Source organism: Argentina silus, assembly GCF_951799395.1.
Source record: "Argentina silus genome assembly, chromosome: 9".
Taxonomy (NCBI): Eukaryota; Metazoa; Chordata; class Actinopteri; order Argentiniformes; family Argentinidae; genus Argentina; species Argentina silus.
In genome coordinates, this window is record NC_139663.1 from 9676951 (window position 1) to 9687557 (window position 10607).

The window sequence follows — 10607 nt, forward strand, 5'->3', positions numbered from 1 at the left end:
GTAACAAGAAAGTCACTGATATTACAGCAGTGACCAATATGCTTCAGATGCAAATACATGAAACATGGTAGAACTGGATACACACTATAAGAGGTGGGTATGCACATGTACAGTATATTCACAAATATGATAATGATTCGATTGATGATGATAACAGTAATAATGAGGATGGTGGTCAAGTTGATAGTAACAACCACAACAACCGCATCAAGAACCCAGATGATAATCATTATCAACATCCTTGATTATGTTAACATACTTTATTCCCATTTAACACCAGTGATTTACAGACAGTACAAGATGTCCTATGAGAAAAGATTTAGTGACACTGGGTGGCAGAGAAATAGTGCATTCTAGTGGTGGATGTTAGCCTGTTGATTACTCGGTGACAAATTACCGAGGCAAAACTGAGAAGACAGAACATACTGTATCGACCAGCCAAATATTCATACAATACATCACTGTTTTGAATAGACCACTGTTTATAATAGGCTACTGTTTGGAATAAGCCACTATTTTGAATGAGCCACTGTTTTGAATAGGCTATTATTATTTGCATGGTACATACATTCATACAAATCATTTTCATGATAAGCATCTTTATTCACTGTATCTGCACACTTGTCCTTAACAACAAATCTGACATAGGCATTCACATAATTTCACAGAGAACTGTTCGCTCATTAATGGTCCTCATAGAAATGAGAAACAACATTCATTGACCAAGCATAGGAAAGATACATGTGTGACCCACACAATGATGACTCTCCAACAATCTGATGCTAAGACATTTTTATTCAATATCACATACATAAATTAAGGCAATATTGGTGGTTGCATGAGAGCCAGCATTTTTGAACTCTGTGAACATCCATCAAAAAAGTGTGGATAAAGCATAATGGATTGGGAGTGAGGACATCCTAAGAAGGCAATGTTGTCATTGACAACACCAAACTCAGCTTTCATTGTCATGGCAGACACAAGTTATTAAGTCTCTGATTAAAGTGATACAGTTCTAATCTACTTGAAGCAGCTAGCAGCTATGGCCTTGAATCGTGTATGTAAACCAGGGGAGGCTAGTGGAGGTAGAAATCGAAGGACAGGCTCATTGTATCCTCATTCCATTCCATGCATTACAATGAGCCCGTCCTCCAATTTCTACCTCCACCAGACTCCACTGAACCGTTACAGGAATAAAAGGGTGATCTGCATCACTCTCTCAGTACTCTTGTAGACCCCTGTGGCTTTATGCTTGTTGTGCTGCAAATGTTGTTTTGTCAGAGTGCAGATTCCTGTCTGGTTACCATGGTCACAGGGGGTAGCATTTCGTGTCAACACAGGGGCTTTAAACCTCTGTGAGCTGGTAACCATGGTAACCTTTAAATAAATTGACTCTCCAGAAATGTTTTTACGAATGTCATATCCTCTATCTCTTTCTGTTCCTCCTCTGTTTCATCCCTTGCTCTGAACCCCTTGTGGGGTCTTCAGGTGCCGAGTGTCCTGAGGGTCCGGAGACCTTGGTGAGCTGCCCAGCCAGAGGCTTCTTTAAGGTTCTGTTGCGTGTCAGTGAGGAGTTGCCCACAGAGCCAGCCGGGAGACTGATGCCAGAGGCTGAGGCCCAGCTCATCTCATCTGTGCTACATCCAGAACTGTCAAATGGAGCAAGAACCACAACGGAAAATATCTCTCAGGACTGAGAAATGGTTATGTAACATCAGCGTGTTCCTTTTAGAGGTAAAACACACCTTAGGTTTCTTTCAAACATCGAACTACCAGTAACTCAGAGTAATGACACTAGAGGACCTGATTATCTTTGCAATGTATAAATAACTTGAGTTATGTATTTAATACTATTTGCAGTCCCTGTTTATTTTTACTAGCTGAGCTGATGCACAGGTCTCTACTATGTTGTCATTTCAAAATTAAATATTGTAGTTTTGACCCCAAAATGCATTCTCAAATAAGGTCAGAGTATGATAAACTATTTCATAATGTAGCAAAGACAATACATTCAATCATTGAACTGGCACTGACATTAGAGTTGTGCTAAGGATTGTCCAATCAAAGAGGTATGTGATTTACATGGATAGAGATTCAGTTGACTCTTAAAAGCTCTTTCTGGTGTTTGTGGCTACTGTCACATGAGACACTACACTGTCCCCTTGCAGTTGGGAAGGCCTCAGCTTAACATATAGGCTGCTGTACAAGCTTCAGGACACCCTCTGTTTGGCCCTTACAATGGCTTCCCACTTGGAGCTGAACAAAATGATTTCTTCCAGATTCCAGCTGGAACAGTCATGATAATAAATACTATTGTATATCTATAGAGCATATGATATGTATACTTTGTGTATTTACATTCCATGATATTTCTATCTGTTGCTATCGTTTTGAGTTCAGTGCATTTCAGTCAACTGTCGATAGGCCAACTCAGGTCTCTCTCCTGAGAAGACTAAGTCCCAGCATCCACCTTGACCCCCCACCGTGACCAGTTAGCTAGCACATACTGTAAACCATGCCCCTGTTGCTGAGAACCAGACCAGTGCCACAAAGCCATCCAGTCTAACACGTAGCAGAGCATTTGAATGTGCCTGACTGGGTAAGACCTCTAGGTGATACTGGGAGAGGGGGCCCTATGCCCCTCCTATGGTGTGTCTACTGTGGCTGTAGGCTTGGCTCACGTGGTGGGGCCTACCTGGTGGCTGGCGCACACTCTCCCAGATGTATCCTGAGCACGCCCTGGCTGTGGAGCCTCAGCAGGTGGTCAAACTCAGCTGGCATGGCATGTACTGTCTTTTTACTCTGCCTGTCGTCATAGTAGTGGTTGGTGAGAGGCTGGCGTCCGTCGGGGTGCTGGTTGAAGGGCCAGAACCCGTAAAGGTGCACATTGGTACAGAGCTCCAGCGCCAGGCTAGCCACAATCATGCCCGTGCTGAGCCGTACGGTCCTCAGGCCCTGTGCCCGCCAGAAGCGTGCCAGGCTCTGGAGGTACTCTGGGTTGAGGAAGATGGGCCTGGAGGGACTGTCAAAGTCCTGGATGGTGTAGAGGGCCCGGAGGGACACAGGTGTGTTGTGGCCATAGGAGAAGGCAGGCAGGAGCATCAGGGAGTCGCCGTAGCTATGCAGACTCTCCACAAACGGTCGACGGCGCTCCTGCAGACCCCCATATCTAACGGATGATGTGAAGGAGAGAGAAACAGAGAGATATAGGAGTGAGGGAAGAGTACACGCCCAAAAACTTTGAGAGACTGCTTTGACTACATTTCGTGTCCTCTTTGGTAGATAGAAATCATGCAAATCCACATTTGCACAAACAAACAATAAAGTATCATCTAGCAGTGCTCATCATGTCACCCTCCCACCCTAAAAACAACAAGCAGAGAGAGAATCAAAGTCAGCCCTATGAGTTTCACCAAGACATCTTGTCCTCACACTCACTTCTCCAGAAGGATGCTGGGATTGGCAGTCACCAGGTCTGTCTTGTTGCCAACGTCTCTCTTATAGCCGTTCTCCAGAGGGGGGAGATTACACCTGGTAGATGGAGAAGGAGAGAAAGAGAGTGAGTAGAGGAATCAGTGTGTGAATCTGTGACAGAGAGATAGAGATATGGGATATGTAATTATTGCTGAGAGTATGTTTCAACATTTCACAGACAGATATACTGTACTGTGTGGAGGAGAGGACCCCCACCTGATAACAAACTGGGCGGAGTCTATCCTCTGTCCACAGCTGCTATTGGCGAGGATTCCCCCATTCCCAACAACAGAACATGTCTCCCACGTTGCATTCATAAACGGATGCTCCTGTAGGCAACACAAACAAGCAGACACTATTACGTCTTGCCACGCTCTTTCTTAAACAAACACAAACACTCATCCACACACACACACACACACACACAATCTTGTGATTCAGGTGTGAGTTTGGGCTAGGGCAGCGAACCTTGGCGAACGTGCTGAACAGTTCAGGGGTCACCTGGAGAGATTTTTTCTTCTCGCCATCGTACACAACCTTTGACCCCAGTGGAGTGTTGGCCTGTGTGACGACGGCCTTGGTGAGGCCTTGGCACCTTTTACTCAGCATAGACCTGGGAGATAACAACCTCTTGATTATGACACACACTGCCAAATAGTACACATAGGCATTTCTATATTTACACCATACCTGACACTGACAACCTGATGGTCAAGTATAGGCCGTTTTACCTGCCTAGAGAGTTTACAGCTATTGTTATTGCTGCAGCCTATGTCCCCCCTGGATGCTAATGCTAAGCTAGCAATGAAAGAGTGATCCTACAGGCAAAACAGATCCACTGACGACGCCATCGCCACCGTACTCCACTCCGCCCTCACCCATCTGGAGAAGAGGAACAACTACGTGAGGATGCTGTTTGTTGATTACAGTTCAGCATTCAACACTATTGTCTCCTCCAGGCTCGACACCAAGTTGAGGAACCTAGGCCTCAACTCCAGCCTATGCGACTGGATACTGAACTTCCTGTCGGACCGACGACAGGTAGTGAGAATGGGCTCAAAGACCTCCACCCCCCTGACCCTCAACACAGGAGCCCCCCAGGGCTGTGTCCTGAGTCCCCTCCTCTACTCCCTGTAAACCCACGTCTGTGTGGCCACTCATGGCTCCAACTCTGTGATCAAATTCGCTGATGACACCACAGTGATTGGCCTGGTCACAGACGGCAATGAGGCGGCCTACAGGAGAGAGGTCGACTGCCTGGCCCAGTACAGCCAGGAGAACAACCTCTCTCTCAACACCGACAAGACCAAGGAGCTGGTGGTGGACTTCAGGAAGAAAGGCCGGGAACAGGACCCTGTTCACCATCAACGGGACCGCAGTAGAGAGGGTCAACAGCTTCCTTGGCGTCCATATTTTCCATATTTTTGCCGTCCAAAAGACAGAGCCTCCTCCGGAGCCTCAGGGCCAAAACTCAGAGGCTCTCCAACAGCTACTTCCCCCAGGCCATCAGGCTCATGAACAAGCCTACCCCGAACCCATGACTTTACCCCCAGCACAACCACAGAATGGACTCTACCAGCATAGTCACTTTAACAACACCTCTTACACCAATGGCACAGTGCAACAATAATGACATTCCACTGAACCACTTTTTTACTCTACTATTTATACTGGAATTGTGTCAAGTCTACTGTCTTGTGTCCCCAACATCGTCACTGCCCAACCCTCTCACTTATATTGTACTATGTCACTTATTGTCTTGTCCTACCTCATTGCACTACTGCGTATTTGTATTATATGCTGCATTGTCAAGGAGTCGAGCCCAAGAATTTTAATCCCTGCACTCGTGTATGAGACGTAACAAATAAACTTGAACTGAACTGAAGAACGCATGCTGCTATTAGCAAACAACAAACTTGCACACCCGGATGGAGCCTTTATTGTTGGAGGGGATTTCAACCACTCCAACCTGAGAACTGTACTCCCAAAATTCCACCAACATGTCTCCTGCCCCACAAGAGGAGACAACACTCTAGATCATGTGTATACAAACATTGCTAAAGGTTACAAAGCCTCCCCCTCCCCCACCTAGGACGGTCTAATCACCTCTCATTGTTCCTACTCCCCAAGTACACACCACTCATCAAACGTGTGAAACCAACACTGAGGACAGCCTGGTCAGAGGGAGCAGACTCTACACTACAGCACCAGTTTCAACACACTGACTGGAGCATGTTCACCACTCAGGCCACCCTGGACTACCATACGGACATCCAAGCCCAAAAATACAGCCTCCCCTACCAGCACTGCCTCCGTACCCGATGAGCTCAACTGCTTCTACGCTCGCTTCGACCGGGACAACAAGGAACCAGCCATCAAAGCTGAGCCCCACCAAGATGACCAGCCCCTCACACTCTCCACCACTGATGTGTGCTGCGCACTGAGCAAGGTGAATGCATGCAAGGCTGCTGGCCCTGACGGCATCCCTGGCCGTGTGCTCAGGGCGTGCGCTGGGCAGCTGGCCGAGGTCTTCAGTGACATTTTTAACATGTCACTGGCCCAGGCAGTTGTCCCCATGTGCCTCAAGTCAGCAACAATCGTGCCGGTGCCAAAGCATTCTGCTGCAGCGGGCCTGAATGACTTCCGCCCCGTTGCACTCACCCCCATCATTATGAAGTGCTTCAAGAGGTTGGTCCTGGCTCACCTTAAAGACCACCTACCCCCCACACTGGATCCACAACAGTTTGCCTACTGCCCGAACAGGTCAACAGAAGATTCCATCTCCACGGCACTACACTCCACCCTGACCCACCTGGATAACAACAACATCTACGCAAGGATGCTGTTCATTGACTTCAGCTCAGCATTCAACACCATCATCCCCTCCAAGCTGGTCACCAAACTCAGTGACATTGGCATCAACACCTTCCTCTGCAACTGGACCCTAGACTTCCTGACCAACAGACCCCAGTTTGTTAGGTTAGACAACCACACCTCCTCCACCCTGACCCTGAACACCGGTGTCCCACAGGGCTGTGTGCTGAGTCCTCTTCTCTTCTCCCTCTTCACCCATGACTGCGTGCCTATGCATGGCTCTAACACTATCATCAAGTTCACAGACGACACCACGGTGGTAGGCCCGATCAGTAACAGTGACGAGTCAGCCTACAGGGAGGAGGTCCAGCACCTGGCGGTGTGGTGTGCCGACAACAACCTGACCCTCAACACCAAGAAGACCAAGGAGCTCATTGTGGACCACAGGAAAGCTGGGGGCTGCAGACAACCCCCCCATCTACATCACTGGGATGGAGGTGGAGCATGTCTCCAGTTTCAAGTTCCTGGGTGTCCACATCTCCAAGGACCTCTCTTGGACCCTCAACTCCTCCACCCTGGTCAAAAAGGTGCAGCAGCGTCTATACTTCCTGAGGAGACTGAAGAAAACCCATCTGTCTCCTAGGATCCTGGTCAACTTCTATCGGTGCACCATCAAGAGCATTCTGACAAACTGCATCACAGTGTGGTATGGCAGCTGCTCTGTCTCCGACCGGAAGGCCCTTCAACGGGTGGTGAAAACCGCCCAGTACATCACCGGTGCCCAAATCCCTGCCATCAAGGTTCTCCAACGCAGGCAGTGTCTGCGGAGGGCGAGGCATCAGTAGGGACACCTCTCACCCCAGCCACGGACTGTTTGCCCTCCTCCCATCCGAGAGGCAGTACAGGAGTCTCCGTTCCCGCACCAGCAAGCTCAGGAACAGCTTCTTCCCTGCAGCTGTTACTCTGCTAAACTCAGAATCCCGGCGATAGCCCAGCTCTACATTTCGTTGTCTCAGCACTTGTACTCTGTGCAATGACAGTAAAGTTGAATCTAATCTAATCTAATCTACACTATACTGTTAAATATAGAGAATATAACAACACACTGGTGACAGCTGATGCAGAAAACAAATGAGGAAATACTCAATACGGGGTTACAAAGCACTTTGTTGTGAGAGAAATACATGCATGTAGATGAATGGGAAGGAACAGTTTGGTTGTCAGAATGTCCTGCTCTGAGGGGGTTGTTCCTTTCAAGTGTTCATTCATAAATCTTATTGAAGTTCTTGAAGTCCAAAGAGAACAAGACTGTGGTGGCAGAGGCAGGAAGCTAAGGGCCATAGTCTTGAGGGGGGAAATACCCACTGTGTTATAATCACACATGACCATGACCCATCTTCCACTAATAGCATGAAGAAGTAAGTACATTTCCACACTTCCACTTCAACATAGTTTCGTTTTCTTTTAGAGGTAAAACGGATATGACCCCTTGATTATGTGTGATATTTGACATGTGTTGGATTTTAGATTTAGGTTTAGGGTCTGGTTTTGAGTGTGTTTATTTTCATGTTTCACCTGAACTTTTTGAAATTGTCCTCCTGCTTCCTCCAGCTGTGAGAGTAGCGCTCCACCACTTTGTCAATGATGTTGTCCCTTTCTCACACACACACACACACACACACACACACACACACACACACACACACAAACATAACAGTAACACAGCAGTTATGAAACACACAAAATGCATATCAAGAAATTATACAGATGAGGTTGTTGAGTTGGGTTGTTGAGTAGAGGATATGGCTTGTGGTTTCTGGGGCATCGGTTCTCACCTGCAGCCCTTGCATCCGCTGGATTGGTCAGCACCAGCATTCCTCTGAGCATGGTGGAAGGAGCTGTCAAGTCTTGCATTACTACTAAGACAAACCAGAAGACGGAGAGGAAAGGAGGGGATCAGTAGAAGTAAAAAAAAAAAAAAAAAAAAAAGTTAGATGAGAAGAAAACAGATCACCAAATTGGTCGTAATGGGCCTGAAGGCAACATGAAAGCATGAAAGACACAGCTAACCCAACGCATTCTGCTGCCTTTTCTGCCCTGTCAATGATTATCAGAAAGATTATCTCAAACGCTTAAGTGGCATTTCACAACAGCATTGCTCACAAACCACAAATAAACTGAACTGAGCCAGAACATTTTGTACTGTCTAATCAGAAACCCGAACCAGGCCTATACACAGAAACCAGAAACCTTTCAACTTTAAACAACACATAGCTAAGGTTGCATGATTACACAATGTCACACAATATTGGGCGGAGGTAAGGTGTCAAATGTGAAGTAACAGCTGGTTATATGACTAACCAGAGCCTAGTGTCCGAAGCAGAGACCATGACGCTTAGTTTTGTACAGATAGAAAAAGGCTCTCAAGTTTCACACAAAACAAAAATAAACAAACAATGCATTTGTCAGAGGTGTTTTGTTAACAGCATGAAAAGGCATTCTAAGGTGACCTTTTGTATGAATATTTTACTTAACCATTCTGATCGCCTTGTACCTATAACACATTCTAGGAATAGACCGATGTTGAAAATACAAACTATATGCAAATGTTTGACATTTATGTTTGTTCAAACAATGGGTCAAGGAGAGGTTATGTACATGAAGATGTTTCTACACCCAGGATGCACTAACCATTTGCTTTGCACTACTTGTTTCTTGATCTCAACATCCACTATAGAACCACCACAGAACCATGCTCGAGGCATAGGCGGATGGGTTCTGTTTATGACAGCAAGGCTTATTGCATTAGATGGGTTCTCTTTATGACCGGATAGGCCCATTGCATCAAGTTTCAGAGAATCATAACTGAAGCATAAACAGTAGTCTTGTTTATTTCCCCAGTCAGCTAAGAAAGTTGGATTCCTGATATCAAATCTATCAGTTTCGTCACTTCGCAAAGAAATAAATGTTTCACTCCCATTTGCTGCACCTGCTGCCAATCCTCCTAATCACCTGCCATCCCAGTCCAACCCCAATCAACTCCCTTCATGGGTTCTCTTTATGACCGGATAGGCCCATTGCATCAAGTTTCAGAGAATCATAACTGAAGCATAAACAGTAGTCTTGTTTATTTCCCCAGTCAGCTAAGAAAGTTGGATTCATGATATCAAATCTAGCAGTTTCGTCACTTCGCAAAGAAATAAATGTTTCCCTCTCTTTTTATGACTACAGGTTCATGGTGTGTCAGCAGTTTAGCAAAGATACCCACAGCAACATGCACGAAAACCGCAGCTTTTGGAGAGGTTGAGAGGGGAGGGTGGTTGAGGGGGGACCATTGAACGGCATAACCACCAAAGCATGCAGAAAGAGAGGGTAAAAAAAACTCTGAAACATATCATATTTCACTCCTTGCACAACTCTTGTCTTGTTCAACTGGTAAGCTACTCTCTACAACCGATGTGCTCTCCCTCTCACCAGGTTAACTACATTATCAAAAGCTGAAGTGTGTACACCTCTGCTGCTTTTCCAACATTATCCTCACACATGTCTCCCCCTCCTCCCTCCCTCTTCTTGTTGCTAGCGTCTGAAGGATACCATGCTAGCACCGGTCCTAATCCTCCTACCCCAAGGCTAAAGGCTCCTGCCACACCTGCTCTGCTATGAGGGGGGAGGAGGGGGTGTGAGGCGTGAGTCTGACTCACCTGTCGCTGAAGACGTACCAGACGAGGGCGGTCAGAACGGTCCCCAAGATGAGCAGGGTGAGCATCAACGAGAACAGCAGCTTCAAGAGCAGTCCCCTCATGCCTCTCCTCCTCCTGCTACTTCCTCTGGCCCCTCTTCCTCCTCCTCCTTCTCCTCCTCCTCTGCTTCTTCCTCTCCCTCTGTCTCTTATTTTCCCTCACTCAGCACTCACACATTAGTTTGGTTCATGCACCCTCTCCCTCTTTCCTTCTCTCTTTGTACCTCTCACCCCTCCCTCCCTTGCTCTTTCTCCCCGAATGTATCTCACTCTCTCTCTCTCTCTGACTGGGTCGTTAATCTTGTGTCTCTCTCACTTCTCTTACTATTCCACCCTCTCTGTCTCTCTGTCTCTCTGAGAGACTCCCAGCACGCCTTCTTCCTAATCAGACAATCATATCTCTGAAGATTGTACCCTATAAAAATCGGACTACATCCACATGCACCTTCCTTCTGTACTTGTCTGTCCTTCTGCTCTTGTAGAGGGAAAACAATGCCAGTCTTTTGTCCGTGAGCCCCTCCTTCACATTGATTGATATGTGTTGTTTCCTTTCATCTTCCTTGATCCCTCTCACTCCCTC

General features: G+C 46.8%; 1 protein-coding gene across 3 annotated transcripts; it reads right to left on the minus strand.

The window, feature by feature from the left end:
- Nucleotides 1-283: 283 nt before the first annotated feature.
- st8sia6 (ST8 alpha-N-acetyl-neuraminide alpha-2,8-sialyltransferase 6) lies at nt 284-10607 on the minus strand. Of its 3 annotated transcripts, none has more exons than XM_083676667.1 (8): nt 10008-10607; nt 8124-8204; nt 7864-7941; nt 3943-4087; nt 3691-3803; nt 3439-3531; nt 2696-3169; nt 284-1649 (listed from the first exon to the last, which is right to left on the minus strand). In XM_083676667.1, the coding sequence occupies exons 1-8, from the start codon at nt 10088-10090 to the stop codon at nt 1427-1429; spliced, it is 1290 nt and encodes a 429-aa protein (XP_083532793.1). In that variant the 5' UTR covers nt 10091-10607; the 3' UTR covers nt 284-1426. The 3 variants fall into 3 exon arrangements, with proteins under 3 accessions (XP_083532793.1, XP_083532792.1, XP_083532791.1); XM_083676666.1 differs by having other exon boundaries at nt 9990-10607; XM_083676665.1 differs by having other exon boundaries at nt 8124-8207; nt 9990-10607.

Excerpts from the sequence above, each read along its gene's own strand:
- st8sia6 (XM_083676665.1), bottom strand. The coding sequence starts at position 10,090 with ATGAGGGGACTGCTCTTGAAGCTGCTGTTCTCGTTGATGCTCACCCTG. Across the intron at positions 3,532-3,690 it reads TCCGCCCAGTTTGTTATCAG|GTGTAATCTCCCCCCTCTGG; the intron begins GTGGGGGTCCTC and ends TCCATCTACCAG. Across the intron at positions 1,650-2,695 it reads GAGTGTGCGCCAGCCACCAG|TTCTGGATGTAGCACAGATG; the intron begins GTAGGCCCCACC and ends TCCATTTGACAG.